Source organism: Oncorhynchus tshawytscha, linkage group LG16 (genome assembly GCF_018296145.1).
Source record: "Oncorhynchus tshawytscha isolate Ot180627B linkage group LG16, Otsh_v2.0, whole genome shotgun sequence".
Lineage (NCBI taxonomy): Eukaryota > Metazoa > Chordata > Actinopteri > Salmoniformes > Salmonidae > Oncorhynchus > Oncorhynchus tshawytscha.
The window spans coordinates 55,419,135-55,447,106 of record NC_056444.1 but is presented as its reverse complement, the minus strand read 5'-3'; the positions used below and the strand labels follow the sequence as shown (position 1 = coordinate 55,447,106).

Genomic DNA, 27,972 nt, shown 5'->3' with positions numbered 1-27,972 from the left:
CCAGTGGCTGGCGCTAAATTTGGTTCTGGGTTACGAGATTACTCTACTCCTAGCCTGGTCCCAGATTTGTTTGTGCTGGTTTGCCAACTCCCAAGTCTGCACAAACAGATCTTGGACCAGGCTACTCTACTCCCCATCTCTGAAAGCATGCCCCTTGTGCTGTAGTTGAGGGAGTTTCACCAGAACAGGCCGTCTTTAAAAAAGTAGGTTTTATTTGGGTATAGCTGCCTAATATATGTCTACATAGAGTTGCGTTACGAATGGGAGAAATTACATTTTGACAGATTATGTGTTGGTTTCTGGCTAGCGTAAGATCAGCTCCTGTGAAACTTATGTTGATGTTATTCCAGCCACTTCAACTGTGGTTTTGCCACTCTCGCTTCCTGTATTCATTTCTTTGAATGTGCTCCCTATCAGATAACAGACACATGCCTGACTAGTTCACTCAGTATCACTTCACCTCTTTCTGTCTCTCTCTCTTTCTCTCAATCGCTTTCCTTCACTCGCTATGTGTTGTATATTTCTGTTCTTCTCATCTCTTTATCTCTGCATCCCATTCTCTCTGATCTCTCATCTGTCTCTCCCTGCAGTCACTAGAGGATCTGGAGGACCAGAAGCGTAAGAAGAAGAAAGAGAAGATGGGCCTGGGCTCTCTGTCACGTGTCTTCGCCCGGGGAAAGCAGCGCAAGTCAATGGACCCGGGTCTGTTTGACGGTACTTCAACTCCTGATTATTACATAGAGGAAGATGCAGACTGGTGAAAAGGTGGCAGAGAGTCCCACCTGTGTCCCTGAGTGGTGATGCATAAGAGGGTTTTCTGTCAGTGTGTGCGTGTGTGTTTGGCTGTACGTGTGGGTGTGTGTGTTTAGCCGTGTGTGTGTGTGCCTGTCCATGGTTGGAGACCATGTGAGAAGCCTGAGGCGCATCTTGCGTCGCTGAAGTTTAAAATATTACAAGCAAATTGCATCTGTATGTACAGTACTGTAAATAGAGTGAACAGTGTAACCACAGCCGGGATCCTTACTACGTGTGGATGTTTACTGTATCTGCAGAGCAAAAAGTGGTTGTATTTGATTCTTTTAATTGTCTTTATATTTTTAACTTTTGTTTTCGATAACTGGAAACTTGAAGGACTGCTGTATGTGTAAATAACAATCATTGTGCACTTTGTGCTTGTAAATGTATTTTTTGCCCTGAATGCCTTTTTTTTTTTTTGTCATAATTTTTGACCTCCTCCCTGCTTTTTGTTTAACTTATACTCCCTATTCATTGTCCTGCTTGGTCCATTCCCTCCACACGGCCATTTTGAGGAAAGTTTATTCTAACGTTAAGACTCCTCAACTAACCTCTTGTCATCCTGTGATCTGATGTCTAAAACTCCCTAAATACCCACATCTTCATTATCCTCCCGATCACCAAGAAAGTTCAAATACATTTCTTGACTGTTGTTCAAATCAAAATTTTAAAAGGGCAATCTGCGATTGCTACATAAATATTTAGACTTTTAAATTAATTATATATATCCCAAAATATATGTTTTTTTCTGTAAAGAATGTAACATTAAGTTGACTGTATAGCCTCTAAACAAGGTTAAAACTAAAATGTTGATATTATGAATGGTCAGTCCCTGTATTCATTGCTCTGTCCATGATTTTGAGAGAGGTTACATTTTTCCAGCCCCATCCCTCAGCTTTTTACCAAAACAGCAGTGGGGTGATTGCTTTGTTATCGTTTAAACTGCAGATTGCTCCTTTAAGATGTCAGAATACAAATCGACTCCAACCTGTAGTCCAAAACATTTGGATTTCTAATATGAGCTCAGGCCCAAACAAATTCACAAGGCCATCCCCCACATGAAACAAAAGCTGAAAACGGAGGAAATCGACTAACAATTCTATCGTCCCCGATCCAAGCATGTCAAATGTGCATGTTTAGAGCTACCTGTTTCCTAAATGCATGGCAACTGTGGCGAAGGTGCATAAATATGGAGGAATTCAGATATGATGTCATTGTTTTAGCACTACCCACAGAGTTCTTGTGGAGCGCGACATGGTTCAATATGCCAGTAAATCAGCACAATCTAAGCTCATTTTTCAGTTTAAAAAAAATAATTCTGCAGTCTACTGTTCTAATACCATAACAGCAAACATTAACGGAGAGCAATGTACTGTAGGGCGAACTTAGCAAACTAGGAATTTGTTGTAAGTACATGGGAGCCGTCATCTTTGCACCTTCGCCATTGATAATGAATAAGGCAGACATTTTAGTAGCCTCGCCAATACCTGCTGCTAACATGCGTCCTTTGTCCTGATCTTGTCTCGATCTTGTCCTGATCTTGCACGTTTACACTTATAAGATTAGATCAAAATCCATTCACAATACGTCTTTTAATCGTCTACACCTGTCTAAAAATGTGGGCACAATGAGAATGAGGACAAGATCAGGACAAATGACGCATATTACAACCAAGTATAAACATGGCTAGAGAGTCAAAACGAGTTATGGGAGTCAGCAAGTTCTAAAATATTCGTTTTTACAACTTTCATACATAGCTTAAATAGGCATTGATAGGTCATTCCCCCCCCTGTAATGTATTTGTCAAACTAGTTTAAAAAAATACATTTTTAAAAGTATTGGAAATGTGACATCCTCGAATTCATATTCTGGGGGATTCCTAAAAGTTTAACATTTCGACAGCTTCCAGAGAGCAAGTCGTGTCGCACTGCTTTGCTTTATCTTGGCCAGGTCGCAGTTGTAAATGAGAACTTGTTCTCAACTAGCTTACCTGGTTAAATAAAGGTGAAATAAATCAAATCAAAATTTGGCTCTAGAGTTTTAATCCTATTTTCATTACGAGGATTACCACAGTGTTAAGAGGGAAATCAGACATAATTCAGTCCGCTTTTTCTCTAAATGACCATTGTCTTCCAAACTTTCTGCAGAATAAATGAATGCCATTCTCAAATATATCGTATATAATTGTAGCTCTAAAATACAATATTACTTACAAGCTTGTCATGGTTTCACTGTAACAAGTGGCTCTAATTTGAAATTGATTGAAAAATCGTGTTTGAAATTGTATACAGTAGACAACGCTGATTCATCCTGAAAAGTGCACTACCTTGCAACCTATTTGGAAATGAGGGTCAGTCTGACAGACATTATAGATTCAGGTTTGATTGACAGGTGTGGGAGGTGTGTGGATTGCACAAGAGGTTGGAAGGGTTGAGAGAGGGAAGTATTTCTGATGAGAGCTTGCCCTGCGTGTTAATACCAAATTGAGCCAGGCTAATCAAACTGAAACAAATGCACACCTTAGACACCCCTCCCCCCCCTAGTAACCCCTGTGCTGGACTAAAAAACAGCAGTCAGATTTGGAGGTTCAAGCCATTGCTGAAAAGGCAATTAAATAGGTGCCCAAGGTTAATAGTGTTTTACCCCGGGGAACAAAACACATTAGATTAAATGAGTATCTTTTCCCTTTTTCCCTGAGCAGAAGCTTTATTGGAAACCCCATGTAAGACTGCTGGCTAACGGGTCATCCTACCTGCTAGAAAATGGAAACACTCATTAAAATGAAAGGGCAGCTTTAGCAATTGGAGGTCCCTCAATAAGCATTTAAAGGATTATTATATATGGGACATAATACAAATTTGATCTCATTCATAGGCATCACACTCATAGATGCTTATGTCAACAACCACAGGTTGCATACCATGTGCCATGTGGATGGTAGCTGACATAAGCAGTTATAACTGTTTTGTTGGAGAGTGTATTGACTCACCCTTGACGGTGTAATTAAGGGTCCGTTTATTGAAGTTATTATTCAGGGTCCTTAGATCAAAAGGAGTATCTGGAAAACCAGAATAATATTAGGGGAAAAAGGAATAGCTTTACGGAATTTCTATCGGAATATTAAAGTATCCTTTCCTGCTGGGACGCCACATCAGTTGACCATTATATCATTTTATGTTGCAACAAAATTCCCTCTCATTTCACGGTCGAATATTTTCATTTTTTTGTAAATTATGAAACACTATTGAAATTACTATTAAAGCGTTTTATTTAAAGTAAAATAATTGGTCTCAACTGAGGCTCAAGCCATGAGGACTAGAAGATGTTTAGCACTGGAGGGCAAAGTGAAGAACCTTTTAATGGCATGGCAACAAAATATGCGAAAGATCTAAATGAGAAGAATTATTTTAAAATAAAATAAACAACACTGAATTTCCACGTGGCCTTCCTCTCTTCCCTGTGTTTGTTTGTTTGTTTGTATGTATGTTTGTGGTATGGCTTTAATCCTAATTCCTCTTGTCGTGCTGGGGGCTGACATCTTCTGTCACATGAGTGGCAGAGTCCATCTTTGACAGGGCCCTGTCCCAACTCTCCCAAATGGCTGCTTGTCCTTCTTGACTCCTTCACTTCATGGCCAATTAGACGAGACCTGATTTCAACCTGATCTCATATTTGTTTTTGTTCAAGCAGTTTGAGTGTTTTTCAGAAAGGAGATGAGGGAAGGGTGCCATTTGAGATTGTTGGAAAGCAGCCCTTACTATATGTGAGCACACAGTGTCAGTAACATTCTCCCATGACCTCTAACCTCTCTAATACTACTACCACCCTGCCTGACCTATGACCTCCCCTGGACTTGCAACACAGTCTCGTAACCCAGGAAGCAGCCATGTGTACACTTCACACCCAATACTACAGTACTTTCCATTGGTTCTCGACAGCCCATTTAGCCTCCTAAAACTAGGGCTGTGTTCATTGGGCACCAAATGGAAGAAAATGGACTGAAACTGGGAGAGATGCAATTATTTTTTTCTCACAAAAACGCATTCTGTTGTGTGCCCTAATGAACATGATCCAGTGCTGTCAAGCTGGGTTGCAGACTGTGCGGGTGTGCGGACTCCGGATGTTAGGAACATGCTCGTTTTAAATCCAGTGCTGCTTCAAGTTGACCAGTTTTTGGAATAGAATGTAATAATTACATTTTTCCATTATTAAGGAACTTTTTTTCTTCAAGTGGTTCAGTAAGCTACACACACAGTAGACCTACTAGGAATACCTCTGGACAAGGTTACACAAAAAACAAACAGACAGGAGACAGGACAACAACATCGTAGCCATGAGCGATAGCGGAGCAGACAAATGCATGATAAGGGTAGTTCATCAAGAAATGACATTGACCAGCAGCAACATTAAGGAGCTTGAGCTTGCTATGATCCACACGGTAACACTTTACTTGACACCCACTGTCATAACACGTTATGACACGGTCATGACACGTTATGACACGGTCATAAGCATGACATATGTCAACAGCTGACATAACTCAACCTGTCCTAATGACCGGTCCTAATATGGTCATAACACTGTCATGACACACATATATGGTATAACTGTTGTGACATATATTGCATTATTTTATGGCTGGTTATGACATTTACATAAGAGTGTCAAACCTCACAAAACCTGCCACGGTAGTTATTTTATTATGGCTGGTTATGACAACTACATAAGAGTGTCAAACCCCACAAAACCTGCCACGGTAGTTATTTTATTATGGCTGGTTATGACATCTACATAAGAGTGTCAGACCCACAAAACCTACCACACAATGTAAAACATTCCATTATACCATAGCCATAGTCAACCGTATGTTTATGTTATATAACATTTTCTGAAATTGACCATATTAAATTATCATTGTAATTGCGTACAAATTGATGTCAGACATGCACCTACCCCAATACTCTGATGCTGAAGACTGGGATGAATGCAGGAGCAGATTTCAGGAGAAGACACCCTCTTTTAGACTGACGACTGAAATAAGGGCATGTACAGTGGGGCAAAAAAGTATTTAGTCAGCCACCAAAACTTCTCCCACTTTTGAGAGAAGCCTGTAATTTTCATCATAGGTACACTTCAACTATGACAGACAAAATGAGAAAAAAAATCCAGAAAATCACATTGTAGGATTTTTAATGAATTTATTTGCAAATTATGGTGGAAAATAAGTATTTGGTCAATAACAAAAGTTTATCTCAATACTTTGTTATATACCCTTTGTTGGCAATGACAGAGGTCAAACGTTTTCTGTAAGTCTTCACAAGGTTTTCACACACTGTTGCTGGTATTTTGGCCCATTCCTCCATGCAGATCTCCTCTGAGTGATGTTTTGCAGACTGTGCCGCCCGTCTGACCGCGTTGGCGGCTCTAGCACGGGACGTCGACCCCACTCCCCCATAGTCTTTGCCCGCTTTTTTGCCCGCTTCAGTGGCGCCTTTAGAGCGGCGAACCTCGCCGCCGACCTCGGACTGGAGACCCTTGCAGCGGGTCCCAAATAGATGGGCGGCTCTGGCAACTCTTGACTAACGGGCGGCTCTGGCAGCTCAGGACAGATGGGCGGCTCTGGCAGCTCAGGACAGATGGGCGACTCTGGCAGCTCAGGACAGACGGGCGGCTCTGGCAGCTCCTGATTGACGGGCGGCTCTGGCAGCGCTGGACAGGAGGGAGCACCTGGAGGGAGGAGACGGAGAGACAGCCTGGTGCGTGGGGCTGCCACCGGAGGCCTGGTGCGTGGAGGAGGCACCGGATGGACCGGACCGTGGAGGCGCAGTGGAGGTCTCGGGCACTGAGCCTGCACAACCTGTCCTGACTGGATACTCCCCGTAGCCCGGCCAATGCGGCGGGGTGGAACAGACCGCACTGGGCTGTGCTGGCTTACCGGGGACACCGTGCGTAGGGCTGGTGCCATATACCCCGGGCCGAGGAGACGCACTGGAGACCAGATGCGCTAAGCTGGCTTCTTAGCACCTGGCGCGATGCCCACTCTAGCCCGGCCGATACGAGGCGCTGCAATGTAGCGCACCGGGCTATGCCTGCGCACTGGGGACACCGTGTGCCTCACGGCATAACACGGAGCCTGCCCGGTCCACCTCTCTCCACGGTAAGCACGGGGATTTGGCTCAGGTCTCCTACCTGACTTAGCCACACTCCCTGTGTGCCCCCCACCCAAGACATTTTTGGGGCTGCCTCTTGTCCTTGTTGCACTGCCGTGCTAGCTCCTCATGATGCCGCCTCTCGGCTTTGGCTGCCTCCAGCTCTTCCCGGGGGCGGCGATATTCCCCAGCCTATGCCCAAGGTCCCTTTCCGTCCAAAATCTCCTCCCATGTCAAGGAGTCCAGAACCCTCTGCTCCTGGTTACCACGCTGCTTGGTCCGGTTGTGGTGGGTGATTCTGTAATGAAATTTGTCTTCCTCTGACGAGAAGTATAACAGATCGGACCAATGTGCAACGTGGTAAGTGTTAATCATTTTTAATGAAAAGACACTGAACACAAAAATACAAAATAACAAAGTGAAAGACAGAAACGAAAACGAAACAGTTCTGTATGGTGCAGATACACAACAGAAAATAATCACCCACAACTAAAATGGGGAAAACAGGCTACCTAAGTATGATTCTCAATCAGAGACAACGAACGACACCGGCCTCTGATTGAGAACTATACCAGGCCAAACACATAAATACTACATAGAAAAAAGAACATAGACTACCCACCCCCACAGCATGCTGAAGCAAGTTAATGTTTCCGCCAGACTGATTAACAACTATTGATCCAGCACCCTTTCAACGTCAACATTTCACACAAATCACAGCCTCATCATATTTAGCTGACGTTGATTGGACTAAATTGTTTTTGTTATCGTTTAGTTGTCGCTGTATTAGATGAAGCATAGGTGATTTGATGATGTTGAAGTTGAAATTGTGCTGGAATAGTGAAGGCAGCTCCTGTTTAACACTTTGCGACTTGCAGTAACTCTCTGGGGTTCTAAATCAATAGTTGTTTAGTGGTCCGAAAATGTCGGAAACATCAGCTTTCTTGACCTTGCTGTAGGTCATGTAACTGTTTGTTACATGCAATATGCTTAGTGGACTTCACAGGACAGATGTTGCTCTCCGGTTTTGTGATGAAACACAGGTGTGGTTGAATTTATTCTGCCACTCTGTCTTCTTATTGTCTCGGCCTTGGGCCTATATATATATATATATATATATATATATATCAACAGTGGCAAGGCATATGAACTAACAGGTTATAGAGCAAACAACGCAATTATCACAACACAATTTGGCTTTTTTTCCTGTCTTGGCTTCCTTCCCCGGTGATTTTTACCCACGCACCGCTATTGATGCAGACATATATTTATTATGATGTAGAAGAACAACTTACATGCAGTTCTTGTCAGCAGCAGCAAGAGAGATCTTCTGCCTTTTGCTAGTTCTGGGTTAATGCCAGACTAAGCAAAACATAGATAGTGTGTTAAAAGACGTGATGATTAACTAGGCTATTGAATCACCAAGACGTATTACGCACATTCAAAACAATAACAAGAGCTTGATTGGATTCACTACCATTCTTTAACTTTAATTTAGTTGGAGATGTGAAACCAACATAGTATTTGTAAATCAAACTTGTCGGCAAGTTAATAGGCTATTTATTGTACTTCAGAAGTTATACTGAATTGTGTTTGTTGTTTAAACGCAACCAAATATCAACATTTGAAGGAAATGTGTCTTCTGCTTGGATAGATCCCTCTGTGCCACTGACCTAGTCTGGTTATTATTCCAGGACTAAATGCATTTAAATCCAATCAAATCGAACTTTATATGAACTTTTAAGAAAGTTTGATTTGACTTAGTCCTATTCATTAACTTGTTTTTTTGAGATGGATACGCGAATCCAACATATCGATTATAGATGTGTATACAAGCTGGAATTAAAGCCAGACTAAGTCAGGTGGCACGTATGGAACTATCCAAGCAGAAGATACAGCTCCTTCAAATGTTGATATGTGGTTACCTTGACAACCAAACACAATTCAACATGACTAAATATCATTACATTTTAAATTAACCAGAGGTTGAAACCCTAGGTCTATTGTATTGTCTGTTTTAGTTGAATTCTGGGCTGAATTGAAACAATAGCTGTTGATTACTTTGAAAATGCCATTTAGGTCTAAATAGCATCATTGATGATATGAGTGATAAAGTATGGTCCCATTTCATTATCTCAGTTAACCTACCCTTTGGAATGACTTTGATAGCAACAGTGAATCTATTTTGTTTTCAAGTGGAGATCTCTCAATAATCATTCTTTTAATAGCACATTGGTCACAGTCAGTGACAAATATAATAGCTAAGCATGGCTAGGATGGGGGAGCAAAGGGTAGCTGAAGATAGATCGATTCTCCAACAGGAGGTGCTGCCCAGCCTATTTTTCTTTTTCTCATAGTGGATATAATGTTGACGTTCTGACGTTGTTTCAAAGGTACAAATTCAAAATTCATTATGTCCATGATGAAATGTGATTACCATGATGACATAATCCTGTTATTGAATTTTTACCCTCAAAACAACCGTGTATGTCGATGACTTTTTCCCACATAGCTTCCACATCACAACACGAGGGCAAATGATTTTGAAACAACGCTGATTCAACCAGTTTGTGCCCAGTGGGATTGCCTCCAACATCTCCGTTAATTTGATAAGCTTTATCACAAAAGTCAGAGGGAGCGCATATCTCCATGGAGGGTCAACATGGGGTAATATAATCTGTTTAGAAGTAGCCCTTAGCCCTCATATTTATTAATAGGGGTTGTAGACAGTCGTAGACACTTTCACAAGTGAGAGTCTAGTTTTGTTTTTTGGAGGACAATGGCTGTTGTTCATCTGTTTTATAGTACAGCATATCAAATCAATGTATAAATCCAGGTGCATCGCCTTTGGTATTATTGTTTCAAAACACAGAGTGAGTGTTGAGCAGGGTGTAATGAAACATTCTCACAGTGTCACGCACAAACTGCTCCCAACGCAGACAGACTGGCCCGTCTCCATGGCAACTGGTTGCTCTTCAAATGTCTGTTGGACAGTGGAGGCTGGTGGTTTTGAATTTGTGGTGCCCGTCTTGGCTCCTTCCCATGCTGGTTAAACTGAAGCAGCCATCTGGACTGGGTGGGAGGGTCCCAGAGATAACCTCACTCAACTGCTCTATTTAAATACTCTTTTCACGCTATCGTGCCGACCCGAACCGTACAGTGCTGGCTCAGCTTGGCTTGGCTCAGTAGTGTGAAAAGGTTATATATATATATATATAGTATTATAAGCATGCACCTAAACAGACAGTCTGCTCAAATGTGTGCGTTACTCTAGCTCGTAGCTAATTATTAGGTTGTTTGAGAAACAGTACATGCTATCGTGGAGGGGATACAGAAAGTGTCTACTAGCAATGTCAAACTTGAACTTTTACTGACCAATTAGCAGGATGTTTGTTTGCATGAACCAAACACTATAATGAATGTACCATCTCTGAAAGTTTCATTTTTTTCTTTGCTACACTTCCTGCCGTGAATCAAGAAAGACTGAAGGAATGGTGAAGGAAATCATTGGGGAGGAAACTGTGCAGAATGAATACCTGTTGTTCTGTTTTGCCAGACACCCACTGAGACTGAAACACCTGTTCTGTGCTGATAGTATAGCCTATGGGGTTGTGCTGCAATGTTTTCACATCTTTATTATGCAACCAAGTGTGAATACAAAGCAGCCATAGAGAGTGGAGGCCCTTTCAAGAAGCTAGCAGGACAATTCCTCCATTCTTCTGTGTCCTTACCTTGGGATATGACTAGGCTCTTAGCCATAATGTAATTATAAGTAATTCTTCATTTGGTGCCCCCCCTCCCGCCCGCCCGCCGGCCAAAAAAATGGCAGCAATTTTCCAGAAGGACTGAAGACAGCTTACAACATTGTCGTTGAGTGGGTAATTTAAAAAAGCAATGTGAATCTGCTACAGTATAAGGCTGATGACAGAAACGTTGAAGTGATCATCTCATTATTCTTGTGTCATTCTTATTTCAATGATAAGGACTACATAACCCTGGTATTTCTGATGAGTTGTGTGATTATTGCTACAGGAAAAATTACCTTTATGTTGTACATATTTTAATGATAATACTTTTTTTTCACTGAGGGACGATACCATTCGTTTATACAGTAGAAGTTCATGCCAAAGAAGCCTTAGACCGCCACCTGCTGGCGTATTCACTAACAAGGCAAAGGGGATATTGCTTCTGAGGGAGACTGCATTCCTACACGTTGATCAGATAGTTAATAAACTCTCCCTATTCAACTAATGACCCTAGCTATGATATATAGGGACCTCACTTGCTTACACAATTGCGTTCATAACAAAGTACAATACTATATCATTATTACGGTGCGGGTTTGCTCCTCTCTGTTGTTAAGGAGCTGGTCTTGCAGGCTAATATTGACAGATAAGGCATAATGGCTAAGCGGTGTTTAACAGCTTTAACGTAATGGCCCTGCGGTGTTTAACAGCTACTCTTTGCATGGACTTCGTAAATACTTCATAAGTTTATTTGAAACTTTGAATAGTTTCTTTACAAACAGTTTTGAGCCCTGGCAAACTATTGGGTTGGGCTCTGCGCTAGAGCTGTCAAGTAGTCAAACTGTGTTATATCATTCCAAAGTTCTGTCTCATAAACAGAAGCCAAACAGCAGAGCAAGGGCTCTCTGTCTCCTTTTGGTTACTATGATCCTTGTCTGTTCTTATAGAAGAGCCACTGCCCCCTTACTACCACTCTCTCATCTTCCAAAATCATCCTGCTCATATCTCTCCTCCCACTCCCCCTCGCCCACCTATCCAGACTCAGACAGTCTCTCAAGCCCCACCCGCCTCAGTCTCAGCCTATCGGACGGGGAGGATCAGCTGGACCGCCTCCAGCAGGTGGAGCTTGCCCGTGGCATGCCCATGTCGCTGTGGAGGGCGGGCACCGTGCAGGCCTGGCTGGAGGTCGTCATGGCGATGCCCATGTACATTCGCGCCTGCTCAGAGAATGTGAAGAGTGGCAAGGTATGATCCGAGATGACGTCAAACTGTAGGAAGACTTAGGCCAGTATTCAATCAAAACCATGTGGCTTTCTGGATATCCATTTCAGAGGTTGATTCATTTGATTTTCACATCAGCATGTCCTGACGGTGGAGAGAGTTGACATTTGATACAGAAATTGACAGATTGGTTGTGTGTGCTGGAGCCTGGAGACTTTCCGTCAAGAGATTGTCCGTTTCTAAATCAATTGTCAACTCCACCCATCCATTACATGCTGCAGCGTAAATCAAAGGTACTTGTGAAATCACAATCTGGAAATCCACTACAGCTACAATAGAGTGTGGTTTGACCTTTGACCCCTTTGCAGGTACTGCTGGGCCTGTCAGATGAGGACCTGGAGCTGGGGTTAGGGGTCACCAGTTCTATGCACCGCAGGAAGCTCCGGCTGGCCATCGAGGACTACAGGGAAGCCGAGAGCGGCAGGGGGTGAGATGCTCAGCTCCTCATACTCCCTCTCACACAAAAAACAGCTCTAGCATCAGATTACCCAACCCCAAATCTTAACCTTAAACATTGGGAGGGTAAAATAATTTCTGACTCTGGATCTGCGGTTAAAGGTTTACTCTACTACTTCACAAATATACAGTAGCTGTTTGCTACATCAAGTGTGAGATGGTAAAACATGAATAACACTATTCTATCAAACTGCATAACACCATATGTGACAGGCACACTAATGTTAGCAAGGTTAAACGTTCATCAGAGCTAGAGATATACAGGGTTTGGCAAACACAGATTTGTAAATCGAGCCATTGCCACCAAGCGTTCCAAAGCAGTTAACACCAGAATGTAAGTTGTAATGTTATTGCTTTCAAGTAGAGTTTAGGTCAATTCCAGGCTAGCTCCTGTATGTTGGATTGGACATGGATTCAATTCAACCTCTGGAGTGGCTGGAATTGGAATGAACTACCCCAACACCACTGTCTGGGAATACAAGTCCAATATGGAGGATATACTCTTTACACCGCAGAGAGCAAAACTGATTTCAATCACGTCAGGCTGACGTTTGCACAAAAAGCCCTGTTTCGCAAAAATGTTGTGCACAAATTATTTACATCCCTGTTAGTGAGCATTTCTTATTTGCCAAGATAATTCATCCACCTGACAGGTGTGGCATATCAAGCAGTTGATTAAACAGCATGATCATTACACAGGTGCACCTTGCATTGCTTCTACACCTGCATTGCTTGCTGTTTGAGGTTTTAGGCTGGGTTTCTGTACAGCACTTTCAGATATCAGCTGATGTACGAAGGGCTATATAAATAAATTTGATTTGTGCTGTGCTGTGCTGTGCTGTGGACAATTAAAGGCGACTCAAAAAATGTGCAGTTTGTCACGTAACACTATGCCCCAGATGTCTCAAGTTTGAGAGATTGGGGCCTCCCAAGTGACGCACCGGTCTAAGTCACTGCATCGCAGTGCTTGAGGCGTCACTACAGACCCGGGTTCGATCCCAGGCAGTGTCACAACCGGACGTGTCCTGGAGACCCATGAGGCGGCGCACAATTGGCCGAGCGTCATGTTAGGGGAGGGTTTGGTCGGGTCGGGATTTCCTTGTCCCATCGCGCTATAGCAACTCCTTGTTGGCCAGGTGCCAGAAAACTGACTTCAGTTGCCAGCTGGACGGTGTGTCCTCCAACACATTGGTGCGTCCGGCTTCTGAGTTAAGCTAGCAGTTTGGCTTGGCACGGTCGTGTTTTGAAAGACGCATGGCTCCCGACCTTGACCTCTCCCGTGTCCATAGGGGAATTGCAGTGATGGGACAAGACCGCAACTACCAATTGGGGAGAAAAAAGGGGTAAAGGTACAACAACAACAAAAAGTGGCCAATTGGCATGCTGACTGCAAGAATGTCCACCAGAGCTGTTGCTAGAGAATTGAATGTTAATTTCTCTACCATAAGCCGCCTCAAACGTCATTTTAGAGAATTGGACCTCCACCAACGGCTTCCCTTTTGTGTGGAAAAAAAAACGTATTCTGATTGGCTGGGCCCGGCTCCCCAGTGGGTGGGCCTTTGCGTTCCCAGGCTCTCCCATGGCTACGCCCCTTCCCAGCCATTAGGGCCTAATGAATTTATTTTAATTGACTGATTTCTTGAAATGAACTGTAAAACAATTTTGAAATTGTTTTATGTTGTGTTTATATTTTTGTTCATTATACTTTTCAACCCGAAAAATACTTTTTATGGCGTACAAAATGTTGATCATCTCTTTACCAGACCTGACCTCTGTCTTTTTTAAATCTCTTCTCATCTTTTCTTCTCTCTTTTCGCTCCAGGCTGTCCAAGGCTGGAGACATGGACCACCACTGGGTGGCCAAGGCCTGGCTGAGTGACGTAGGGCTGCCACAGTACTCTCAGGCCTTCCACACACACCTGGTGGATGGGCGCATGCTCAACTCCCTGACGCGCCGGGACCTTGAGAGGTCCCTCAATGTCACCAAGAAGGCCCACCAGGTCAGCCTGGTGCTGGGCATCGAGCTGCTGCACACACTCCACTTCGATAAGGAGGTAGGTGTCATGCAAACAGCAAACTGTATATGCTATACATAAACATTACCAATACATGACATGTTCAAAAGTGCACTGAGCTTACATACTGGACATACAGATATACAGTGCATTCGGGAAGTATTCAGATCCCTTCCCTTTTTCCACATTTTGTTATTTTACTGCCTTATTTTAAAATGGATCAAATAAATATAAATCCTCATCAATCTACACACAATACCCCATAATTACAAAGCGAAAACAGGTTTTTAGAAATATTTGTAAATATATAAAAACCAGAAGTACCGTATTTACATAAGTATATACTTTGCTATGAGATTCGAAATTGATCTCAGATGCATCATGTTTCCAATGATCATCCTTGAGCTGTTTCTACAACTTGATTGGAGTCCGCCTGTAGTAAATTCAATTGATTAGGCTTGACTTGGAAAGGCACACACCAATCTACAGTATACCAGTCAAAATTTTGGACACACCTTCTCATCCAAGGGTTTTTCTTTATTTTTTAAAACTATTTTCTACATTGTATAATAATAGTTGAGACATCAAAACTATGAAATAACACATATGGAATAATTTAGTAACCAAAAAAGTGTTAAACAAATCAAAATATATTTTATATTTGAGATTCTTCAAAATAGCCACCCTTTGCCTTGATGACAGCTTTGCACACTCTTGGCATTCTCTCAACCAGCTTCATGAAGAAAGCTTGTCCAACAGTCTTAAAGGAGTTCCCACATATGGTGAACACTTGTTGGCTGCTTTTCCTTCACTCTGCAGTCCAACTCATCTCAAACCATCTCAAAGGCCAGGTCATCTGATTCAGCACCATCCCTCTCCTTCTTGGTCAAAAAGCCCTTACACAACCTGGAGGTGTGTTTTGGGTCATTGTCCCATTGAAAAACAAATGGTAGTCCAACTAAGCGCAAACCAGATGGGATAGCGGATCTCTGCAGAATGCTGTGGTAGCTATGCTGATTAATTGTATCTTGAATTCAAAATAAATCACAACAGTGTCATCAGCAAAGCCCCCCCCCTCACACCATCACACCTCCTTTGTGTTTCACGATGGGAACCACACATGCAGAGATCATCCTTTCGCCTACTCTGAGTCTCACAAAGACATAGCGGTTGGAACCAAAAATCTTCCATTTGGACTCCAGAACAAAGGACAGATTTCCACATGTCTATTGCTCGTGTTTCTTGGCCCAAGCAAGTATCTTATTTTATTGGTGTCCTGTAGATGTGATTTCTTTGCAGCAATTCTACCATGAAGGCTTGATTCACGCAGTCTAATCTGAACAGTTGATGTTGAAATGTGTCTGTTACTTGAACTCTGTGAAGCATTTATTTGGGCTGCAATTTGTGGTGCAGTTAACTCTAATGAACTTATCCTCTGCAGCAAAGTTAACTCTAGGTCCTCCTAACTGTGGCGGTCCTCATGAGAGCCAGTTTCATCATAGCACTTGATGGTTTTTGGTACTGCACTTGAAGAAACTTGAAATGTTCTGGATTGACTGATCTTCATGTCTGAAAGTAATGATGGACTATCGTTTCTCTTTGCTTATTTGAGCTGTTCTTGCCATAATATGAACTTGGTCTTTTACCAAATAGGGCTATCTTCTGTATACCACCCCTACCTTGTCACAACACAACTGATTGGCTCAAATGCATTAAGAAAGAAAGAAATTCCACAAATTAACTTTTAACAAGGCACAACTGTTGATTGAAATGCATTTGAGGTGACTACCTCATGAAGCTGGTTGAGAGAATGCCAAGACTGTGAATAGCTGTCATCAAGGCAAAGGATGGCTACTTTAAAGAATCTCAAATATAAAATATATTTTTATAAAATATAAAATATATTTTTTACACTTTTTTGGTTACTGCATGATTCCATATGTGTAATTTCATAGTTTTGATGTCGTCACTATTATTCTACAATGTAGAAAATAGTAAAAAATAAATTTAAAAAAACCTGGAATGAGTAGGTGTGTCCAAACTTTTGACTGGTATAGTATATAAAGGGCTCCCGAGTGGCGCAGTGGTCTAAGAGACTGCATCTCAGTACAAGAAGTGTCACTGCAGTACCTGGCTCGAATCCATGTTGCATCACATCTGGCTGTGATTGGGAGTCCCATAGGGAGGCGCACAATTGGCCCAGCGTTGTCAAGGTTTGGCCGGGGTAGGCCTTCATTGTAAATTAGAATTTGTTCTTAACTGACTTGCCTAGTTAAATAAATGTTAAATAAAAATAAAGTCCCACAGTTGACACTGCATATCAGAGAAAAACCCAAGCCATGAGGTCAAAGGAATTTGAGACAGGATTGTGTTGAGGCACAGATCTGGGGAAGGGTACCAAAACATTTCTGCAGCATTGAAGGGCCCCAAGAACACAGTGGCCTCGATCATTCATTAAATGGAAGAAGTTTGGAACCAACAAGACTCTTCCTAGAGCTGGCTGCCTGGCCAAAGGGCACCTAAAGGACTCAGACCATGAGAAACAAGATTTTCTGGTCTGATGAAACCAAGATTGAACTCTTTGGCCTGAATACCAAGTGTCACGTCTGGAGGAAACCTGGCACCATCCTTATGGTGAAGCATGGTGTTGACATCCTCATGCTGTGAGGGTGTTTTTCAGCAGCAGCGACTGGGAGACTAGTTGGGATCGAGGGAAAGATGAACTGAGTATAGAGAGATGCTTGATGAAAACCTGCTCTAGAGCACTCAGTACCTCAGACTGAGGTGAAAGTTCACCTTCCAACAGAACAACGACACTAAGCACACAGCCAAGACAACGCAGAAGTGGCTTTGGGACAAGTCTCTGAAAGTCCTTGAGTGGCCCAGCCAGAGCCTGGACTTGAACCCGATCTAACATTTCTGAAGAGACCTGAAAATAGCTGTGCACCAATGCTCCCCATCCAACCTGACAGAGCTTGAGAGGATCTGCAGAGAAGAATGGGAGAAAATCCCCAAAAACAGGTGTGCCAAGCTTGTAGCGTCATACCCAAGAATACTCGAGGCTGTTATCGCTGCCAAAGGTGCTTTAACAAAGTACCAAGTAAAGGGTCTAAATACTTATGGTATGTAAATGTGATCTTTAAGTTTTTTTTTTTTTTTTTTTTACATTTGCAAACATTTCTGCAAACCAGTTCTTGCTTTGTCGTTATGGGGTATTGTGTGCAGATTGATGAAGGGGAAAAATGTTTTTTTTTAATCTATTTTAGAATAAGGCTGTAACGTAACAAAATTTGAAAAAAGTCAAGGGTTCTGAATACTTTCCGAATGCACTGTAGACGTTACAGATATGTATGTGTGTATACATGTTGGCTACAATACATGTAATTTCATTCACTCGGACACACATCTGTGATCTATGGGTGGAAGTAAAGTTTATTTGAATGTCAAATTAAATGTGGTGTGTATGTGTGCGTGCGTGCGTCTCAACTCTCTCCAGGCCCTCCAGGCCAGACGGGCTCAGTGTGAGCATCAGAACCTGGATCCCGTGGTATGGACGTGTCATCGGGTCGTTAAGTGGGTCCGAGACATTGACCTTAAGGTGGGGTCTAGGGTTCATTATCATCCCAACAACACTGGCACAATCAAGTACTGTGAAAACATGGTATCTGACGTTTACACTCGGTCCTCATTGATACATCTTTGACACTTAGGATAAGATCTGACCGGTGTCAGTATTTAACCTGAAAAAGCTTACAAATGGTTACATTTGCTTACAAAAGGTTACCAATCATTCTATACACAAAGTATGCATTAAAACAGAATTGTGCATACTGCAAACCAATTCAAATCATGCTAAGAGATCATTGTGTGTTTATTGACAATAGACAGAGAGCTTTTATGTGTTGTTATATGCATGGGGGAGTGTAGGAAATTGCGTCAGGTTTATTGACACTCCCTGTCTGTGCAGAAAGATAAAGGAAAGGACCTTTGTGATCAATTCTGAACCGCTCGTCATCTCTGTGGTTACTGCACAGTGAGTCACGGCTTCAATAAATGGATAGTAGACAGGAGTTTTTGCTTATGATATCCCTTCTATTGATATTGACTACATTTAGTTCAGAACAACTATGAAAATCAAAGATGTTTTCATCTGAAGAGCCCAACTCAATATTGTCAGTCAAACCCCTATTCAATCAAATGTTGAGGGTTACTGTGGGCAGATAGAACAACACTGCATGCGTGCACATTGAAAATGTTGGGTTAGTATGCTTTTTAAAATCTCCATTACATTTTTATTCAACCTTATTTAACCAGGCAAGTCAATTAAGAACCCATTCCTATTTATAATGACGGCCCTGTTATTTTACATTTTTAGGAACCCTTAAAAAAACGTTTTTGTCCCTCTCCCTCCTCATCCTGCGTAGGAGTTTGCTGACAGTCTCCAGAACAGTGGAGTTCACGGGGCTGTAATGGTGCTAGACCCCTCCTTCAACACAGACTCCATGGCAACGGCATTGGGTATACCCGGCAACAAGCACATGATTCGCCGCCACCTCACCGAGGAGATGAAGGTCCTCATCAGTTCAGCCAGGTGATGCAATGGAGAGCGAGAGAGAGATGACAAATAAGTGGGAGAGGGAGGGAGGGAGGGAGGTGACAAATAAGTGGGAGAGGGAGGGAGGGAGGGAGGGAGGGAGGGAGGGAGGGAGGGAGGGAGGGAGGGAGGGAGGGAGGGAGGGAGGGAGGGAGGGAGGGAGGGAGGGAGGGAGGGAGGGAGGGAGGGAGGGAGGGATACAGCTAAGACCAAAGTCATGAGGGAAATGTGGTTAGATTAAATTCATGTAGTTTAAGGGAGAATCAAAGAGAAAAGATCAGAGAAACAGAGAGGGAGAGAGTAAGGGTGAAGATGTATGGTTTATCTACGTTGATCCCCACTCTGCAGTACGGCTGGGTTAAGTGACAGAGTGGAAGTCCACCTGTCTGCATCCCTCTCAGGCGCTGTAAGATTTAAATGGCAGTTGATTAAATGGCAGCATTATTGTCAGGGAAAGGGATGAAAAATAGGGATGAATAGACAACATCTCTTGCTTAACCTAATTAAAGAGGGGACTTGTGGGATCACGTGTGCAGGACACCGATCTGTTTCAGTCAGGACAGATTCAAGTCAGGACAGATTCAGAGTGGAAAATGGAGAGGTTCATCACATGCTAATCACTCTGGCTAAGAACGGCTGCTTAAATAACTACATAATCAGTAAGGAATCTGCTCATCAATAATCTGTACCTAGTCAATCAATAATGTACCCATTCCTCCCCTCCCTCCTGACCCTGACACCCCAGGTCAGGAGGTCTACAGCAAAACCATGATAGGCTGGGGACAATGAGCACCCCGCCAACGCCTCTACGCCACGCCTCCCCACCCACACCCTTACGGCACGCCTCCCTGGGCCGGCCCACCAGCTCCACCAACCGCCACACACACCCGGATGACGAAGGCTCCCTCAGGAGACGGGCCGTCAAGGTGGGCACTCCCCTAGACTACGGATGAAAATTTGCTCTTTTGTTAACTCTGTCAAACTTGAATGTAAACAATAAAATGTTGATTAAAGGCATAGTTCGGTTAAATCCAATGCTAATAATTAGCATTTGTTGGCCGTGGCTAGTTTAACAAACCCAAAGTGTGGATTGCAGTCGCTCCTTGTCCATAGACAGCTTTGATGGCAAGGGAACAAATATCTGTATATGTCATTTCTCTGAACTATCCCTTCAAAGTGCACTGACTCTGTCAAATAAATTCCTGTAACGATGTTTTAGCTTCAAGTCTTTATTGTGTTTAAAAAGGCCTTGAAGCCAGAATGTCCCTCTTCGTTCCTCTTGTATTTGCTTTCATATAGTGTAAACCTATAGCCCAAGGGAAATACGTCATTAATGTGTGTCCGATATTCTCAGTTTGAAGCCTTGAGGAAGCGACGATGTCGGTTACATAGTAAAGGACTATCTCCCTTGGGCTATAGGCCTACTCTATAGAAAAGCTAAATGAAGCCTTGTTTGTTTCTTTCCCCTTGGAGTAACCACTGATCTAACATTACTGGATAGGTAAAAACAGGTTCCACTATTTCGTTTTCACCAATCCAAACAGGTCAGATCAGTGATGACTTCAAGAAAGGGAGGAAGTAAGGATGCATTTTCAAAGTATTTGAACAGGGCCTGACTTCCTTCTCCTCCCCCAGCCTCCTTTAGGGTTCAGCCCCAAAGCCCACAGTGGGCGGGACTTGAGTTGTCATAGCAGCTACGGCTCGCTGCCGAGAGAGGCTTGTGACGAAGCTCCGCCCAGGACAGAGGGGAGTCCAATCCACAAACACTCGGGCATCGAGGTCACCAATGTGTGAGGTCATCGACGTGTGAGGTCATCGACATGTGACATCTGTGCCTACAGTACGGCACAAGACAACAATGCTTTGTGGGATGCCAGACGAGTGATGTTTACTGTACTTTTTGAAAGATGGAGCCTTTGTTGGTCAGAATACACTATTTTCGAGAGAGAAGGAATCTTTTTCCCATTTATAGTCTAAGAGCAACTCTTTACATCTCTCACTGGTATTTGTCGAATAATCTGACCTTTGTGAGGACACACGTCTATCCCATGGAAACAAACTTAAACTGAATAGGCTTTTATTTTTGTATTTGCATTATGTGCAAAGGTTTTTTAAACAGGAAATGGCTCGGCGATTAGTTGGTGTTTAGTAGTTCTTATTGAGGACGGGCCTGTTTCTCAAAAAGAAGAGCTGATGAGGAAATATGGTCATGTGTTTGTGTACAGGGTACTTTCCTGATTCATTGCAAATTAACAAAAGAAAACTATTCAAGTGAGATTTATAGCAAATGTCTTTTTGATGTTTAATTCAAACATGGTGTTACAGAAACTGTCTCAGATGCCTTGCGAACTGGGACTATGGACATTGTCTCAGATGCCTTGCGAACTGGGACTATGGACATTGTCTCAGATGCCTTGCGAACTGGGACTATGGACATTGTCTCAGATGCCTTGCGAACTGGGACTATGGACATTGTCTCAGATGCCTTGCGAACTGGGACTATGGACATTGTCTCAGATGCATTGCGAACTGGGACTATGGACATTGTCTCAGATGCCTTGCGAACTGGGACTATGGACATTGTCTAAGATGAAAACTTAAACTTGAAGTTGTATTAACTGTATGTTTGATCGTCTTTTTTCAGTTTGTTAATATACACTGTTGTGTCTAAACTAAAATGAACACTCCCTCGTGACATTTGATACATTCAATAAAACCATTAACATGGCACGTGGGTTATTAAAATTACTTATTTTCAATGACAGACATGAGTAATTGGTCTTCCAGTAGAAGCACAACAGGTAGAAAACGATGGGCTGGATGAGAAAGAAATCAAAGAATGAATGAATGCAATAAAGATATATATTCTGAAGAGGGTGTGTGGGTGTGTGTGTGTGTGTGTGTGTGTGTGTGTGTGTGTGTGTGTGTGTGTGTGTGTGTGTGTGTGTGTGTGTGTGTGTGTGTGTGTGTGTGTGTGTGTGTGTGTGTGTGTGTACATTCTGGGAGTAACAGTTGAAGAACAGGCCACAGAGTGCACCAATGAGTCATCTCTCTCATACCCTCCCTCATAGTAGTAATCTGTGGGGAAAATGTGGCTCTTGTCCATGTTTGATGATGCCACTTCCTCCTCTAATTCAGGATAACTGCATCGCCATGGTTACACTGGAATGACGCAGCCCAAACAGAGGCATTAAATCAACCTCTTCCTGGCTGCATGCTGTGAATGTGTCTGAATGACTGACTGCAGAAGGGGACAAAGCCCTCATTGGCACCACCCACCCTCTTCCGATAAAAAAGTTAATTATTATGGGATGTCCAGGGACCTGTTCAGGAGGGTGCAATGCTACAAAACATTCAGAACTTAATGCATTGTGTAGAACAAACCCATTCATCTGCCATGTAAACTAGGGTGATCATATCCTTCCTTTTGCCTCTGACTAGAATATCGGCCATCATTTTCTGTTCATTTCCCGACAATTCTACATGTTGAAAAAGCACAAACAGCCACTGTTTGTCGACACCCGGCAGGTGATCGCTAACACACCGCGGCCACCCACTGCTCTTGGCTTTTTGTCATTGCAGTGTGTCGGATATAAGTATGAGAGGATGTTAACAGTACAAAACATTGGTTATGTTCAAGGTCGTCATATCAGTGGAGTTCCTGAGATGTTACACAGCATTATTAGATCTGATAATCTGCATGCTGTGACTGCAATAAAGGCCATATAAAAGGTGCCCAATGTTTTTGGGGAATACACTGGAAATATTACAAGCAATTTTGAGGCTGAGTATATTTCTCTGATAGACATTGCCAGCTCCAAGAAGTGAGCAATTTCAGACCTCCTCTGCAGTGGCCTTCCACCTCCCTCTGTCTGAGTGGCGCCCCCAGAACAGGAAGGATAGCAACAGGAACCAGAACAGGTATCATATGAAGGGGAAGAAAATCCTAGAGACCCGTATGCTACATTACTTCCCCAATACTTCAAAGTCACCATGATGAACGGAGCAGCTTCTGTTTTTGTCATTATGGTGTATAGCATTCATAGTGAAGTGTTGACGTGATGTTTATCTTATGGCAGCTCAAACGATTCATGACATCCTTTCCCAGCATGGGTGTCTGTCTTGGCTGGTCTATTCACTCTCCCTACTCAACCTCAATTAAGTGATAATGCCCTTGAAGCCGGTGTTTGGAGGATATATTGGCACGGGTGTTGTTGGCCAAACCGTGCCAATATATCCTCAAAACACCGGCTTTGAGGGCATTATCACTTTTATACAACGGGTTACCAACATCCTGGTAACAAACTCACATTAAGCATCTCCAATCCAAAGTTAAATCTAGAATTGGCTTCCTATTTCGCAAACAAAGCCTCCTTCACTCATGCCAACAAACATACCCTCGTAAAACTGACTCCTACCGATCCTTGACTTTGGTGATGTCATTTACAAAATAGCCCCCGACACTGGATGTAGTCTATCACAGTGCCATTCATTTTATCACCAAAGCTCCATATACTACCCACCATTTTGACCTGTATGCTCTCGTTGGCTGGCCCTCACTACATATCCGTTGCCAAACCCACTGGCTGCAGGTCATCTATAAGTCTTTGCTAGGTAAAGCCCCACATTATCTCATCTCACTGGTCACCATAGCAACACCCGCCCGTAGCACACGCTCCAGCAGGTATATTGCACTGGTTATCCCCAAAGCCAACACTTCCTTTGGCCGCCTTTCCTTCCAGTTCTCTGTTGCCAATGACTGAAAAATCTCTGAAGCTGGAGTCTTATATCTCCCTCTCTAACTTTAAGCATCAGCTGTCAGAGCAGCTTACCGATCACTGTACCTGTACACAGCCAATCTGTAAATAGCACACCCGACTACCTCATCCCCATATTATTACTTACCCTCTTGCTCTTTTGCACCCCAGTATCTCTACTTGCACATCATCTGCACATCGATCACTCCAGTATTAATGCTAAATTGTAATTGTTTTCACATATAGGGCCTATTTATTGCCTACCCCCCCACTCTTCTACATTTGCACACACACTTTTTCTATATTTCTTTTCTTTTGTGTTAATGACTGTACCTTTGTTTATGTGTAACTCTGTGCTGTTGTTTTTGTTGCACAACTTTGCTTTATCTTGGCCAGGTCGCAGTTGTAAATGAGAACTTAAATAAAGGTGAAATAAAATAAATACAAATATTCAAATAATGATTGACAGATTTTCATTAAAAACGTTATATTGATGAATGTATTCATACTATTTCATCCTTCCACAAGATATAGTCTCGAAAAACAAATCTAAGGCTGCTAACCAAGCCGGCTGGTCGTTCGTTCTATTGGTTCGGTTGCCAGCGAAGCAACCCAGTTGTTCAGTCTTTTTGTTCTGTATCTATAGACGCGACCCAATCGTTCATTCTAAATGTTCCATTGCCATACTGGCTGCAAAGGTCTTATCGCTTGCTTGCCAGCTAGGCAACTACGGATAATTGCCTAGCTGTCACGTCAAACAGTGCAGACAGAATAACAAGAGTAGCTGCATTTGTTTAAGCTGTTTTGTAGTGACATTTATTTGGATACATTCATAACAATGAGCTAACGAGGCACGATTTCGCCTGGCATAGAAAATGTGCTCTCTCGTTAGGACACTATTGTTCAGAGGAGCTAGCCAACAACACAGCTAACACAATAACTTCAAACAGAAGCTGGAAAGATTGCAAACTAGCTGCACTTCATTTAATTTTACCTTTTTTCAATTGACATTTCTTTGTATATATCAATAAAAATGATGCCAGCTGATTCATTATTTCGACTGGATGAGAAACGCTGCCTGCCTCTCTCTCTCGTCCCGACTCCCGATCCCTACATGTTCATTACTATGGGACAGTTGGAGATCGAATTTGAATATTGAAACAATGTTTCAAATGTCGGAGAGACAGACAGCAAGGTTTATACAAATCTCCACTGTTGAAAACTAAATGTTAGTCTAAAAGAAACGTGAATCGCCCATACATTCTCAAGGAAGTAAACATTATACTGTATCTAGTGATGGGCAGTTCGAGAACGATTAATTATTTTTTTAACAACTCTATTTACTGAGATTCATGAATTTTTGTTTCTGGATGCAACGAGTCCTACAATGAGTCCTACAATGAGTCCTACAGCAGGATTGATACAAGCTCATCTGGCTGAGCGGCTCCAAAGACATACACAGCGTCTGCTCAACAAATTTGAACTCGAGAACAAATCGTTTTGGGGGCTGCAGTTTGCGAACGATGTGCGTCACCTTCAAGGCAGTCAAGCGAGCAAAAGTCTTTCACAATCTTGTCCGGTTGCGGCCACAACTATAACTTGTTTCAAATGAATAAAAAAAGTTATTATTTGTATACCTAGCAATCAACAAATGTACATTGTTCAAAGCACACGTTTACAAGTCTCAATCACAAATGACAGCTCCAATAAGCCCCCTATGGTGAACAAAATATCAACAAGAGGCAAGAAAGGAATTTCACTGTACTTGTGCACGTGAAACTTGAAACTTTAAAGAGAATCATGACTCTTTCGAGTTTTCAGTTGATCATTCACTGGTAAGGGTTCCTGCATGATCTTGGCATTACTGACTCGTTCTTCTTACTGAACTTGTCAACAAGATCTGAGTCAGTAAAAAGAGCCTTCCCAACTTCCAATCACTAATTATATGACAATAGTATTTTTTTACCCATTTAATATTGGAAAGAAGAGCCAAGTGAAGTCTGCAACATAAAATATACACAGTGTTATTGCTCCCAACTGTCACATGCTCCTATGTGATGATGTTTAAAGTAGTTCAACCTACACAATAAACCTACAGACCATTTCAACTACAATAACATTCTCAGCAACGGTTACAGAAATATGTTTTATTTGTACGACTGTGATATGCTGTTGTTTATCTACCTTAGTTGAATGCCCTGACTCAATGTCGCTCTGGTTAAGAGCATCTGCCGAGTGAGCAAAATACAAATAAAAATTTGGTTGGTCTGGACCATACCAAATCTGAACTAATCGTAGACATCTAGGCAACATATTTATATGTATATATTCTTATTCCATCCCTTTACTTAGATGTGTGTGTATTTTGTAGTTGTTGTGGAATTGTTAGATACAGTATTACTGCACTGTCGGAACTAGAAGCACAAGCATTTCACTACACTCACAATAACATTTTTTATTTATTTTACATTTATTTAACTAGGCAACTCAGTTAAGAACAAATTCTTATTTACAATGACAGCCTAGCAGGGAACAGTGGGTTAACTGACTTGTTCAGAATGACAGTTTTTGACCTTGTCAGTTTGGGGATTCTATCCAACAACCTTTCGGTTATTGCTCCAACGCTCTAACCACTAGGCTACCTGTCAACCCAAATAACAACTGCTAACCATGTGTATGTGACTAACACAATTTGATTTGATTTATGTTTCACAAGTTTGAACAGCACAGTACGTCACAGTTCAGTACAGTTGAGCACAGTACAGTAGAGTTTTATTTAGTATAGTACAGTAGAATAGAGTACAGTAGAGTTTAATTCAGTAGGCTAGGATGTGTAGTCTAGGCTATGTTTCACAAGTTTGAACAGAACAGCACAGTAGGGCAAAGTTCAGTACAGTAGAGCACAGTAGAGACAGTACGCTACAGTACAGAGTTTAATTCAGTACAGTACAGTTTAATTCATTAGAGTACAGTGCAGTTTAGTTCAGTAGAGTAGAATGCTTTGGAGTAAGGTGGGATCAATACAATACATTATACTGTACAATACTCTACTGTGCTGTACTGAACTATACTTACTTGTATTTTCTTTACTATACTGTATGCGTACTCTGCTATGCTCTACTGTACTGTGCTGTCCAAACTTGTGAAACATAGATGTCTATATTTGGGCCAAATCAAGGCCGGTCCAGATTGGACCAAATCTGAACCAAATATAGACGTCTATGTTTGGGCCAAATCAAGGAAGGTCCAGACTGGACCACATGAGAACCAATTTTAGAAGTCTTTGTTTGGGCCAAATATAGGTCGGTCCGGACGTCTGTGGACATTGAAATCAAGGCCGGTCAGGACCAGACCAAATCGGAATTAAACAAAGACATCCATGATTGGTTCGGTCCGGACCAAAATATCATACATTTTTGGATTTATAAATGTATGATATATATACCCATTGATTCTTGAAGAATATAACTTAAAAATGGCTCATGAGCTAGTTCAAATGTCGTATGCCCATAGGGCATGTTGTAGTTTCTCTGTAATACTACTAGCCACCTAACAATTTTATAAGGTTGGCTACCAAGAAGCCCTTTCAATCAAGTTAGAGATCGCATTGATTTGTTCTTATAATCAAATCGAATAATTTAAAAAGAAAATGTATTGTTCCTCTATTTTATCGGAGCCCATGTATCTACAAACGTATGGAATCGTCTTGAAAAGAGACAGAGGCACATCCCTATCATACAGTCTTTGTTTACGTTTACTTTGTTTGCAAACATATTATCTGGGCCCTGGGTTACCCCAGTGGGAGGAGTTTGCTCCAGGTGAAAAGTGATGGCATTTGTTTTGGAACTGGGCTGTCTCCTGGGCATATGAACCAGGTGCCTTGTTCAAAGCCAAAACAAAAGTGATGTTACCTAGGATAGATTTTAAGCATGTGGAGTAATGAGTCAGTTTCTGTGTTTTCACATGCAAAGAGAATGCTTTTCATAAAAACGCTTTATTTGCCTTCCCAAGGAAAACTAGTTCGAAAAGTACAACATATTTTATGGAAATTAGATGTATGTTTCTGGACGATGCACCATGCTGCCTTGTTGACAACATGACTGAGAGTTGCTGATTACTGTTCAATTTGAGAAGGGCACCTCTCCCTCACCGCTTTTGCCCGTTCACGTCACCGTCCAT

At 42.3% G+C, this 27,972-nt stretch overlaps 1 protein-coding gene across 5 annotated transcripts in view; it reads left to right on the top strand.

Annotated features, from left to right (window-relative positions):
- The window catches only part of LOC112215952 (kazrin-A), a 208,784-nt gene extending 186,986 nt beyond the window's left edge, over positions 1-21,798 (top strand). For 4 of the 5 annotated variants that reach the window (XM_042299371.1, XM_042299372.1, XM_042299374.1 and 1 more), the window contains 8 exons: positions 591-714; positions 11,730-11,935; positions 12,280-12,398; positions 14,250-14,481; positions 17,939-18,040; positions 18,867-19,033; positions 19,782-19,962; positions 20,672-21,798. In XM_042299371.1, coding sequence (XP_042155305.1) covers positions 591-714; positions 11,730-11,935; positions 12,280-12,398; positions 14,250-14,481; positions 17,939-18,040; positions 18,867-19,033; positions 19,782-19,962; positions 20,672-20,830 — 1,290 coding nt within the window. In that variant the 3' untranslated portion in view covers positions 20,831-21,798. Of the gene's footprint in view, positions 1-590; positions 4,234-11,729; positions 11,936-12,279; positions 12,399-14,249; positions 14,482-17,938; positions 18,041-18,866; positions 19,034-19,781; positions 19,963-20,671 lie in introns of those variants that run through there. The other variant, XM_042299375.1, reaches the window with a different exon arrangement.
- Positions 21,799-27,972: the final 6,174 nt, after the last annotated feature.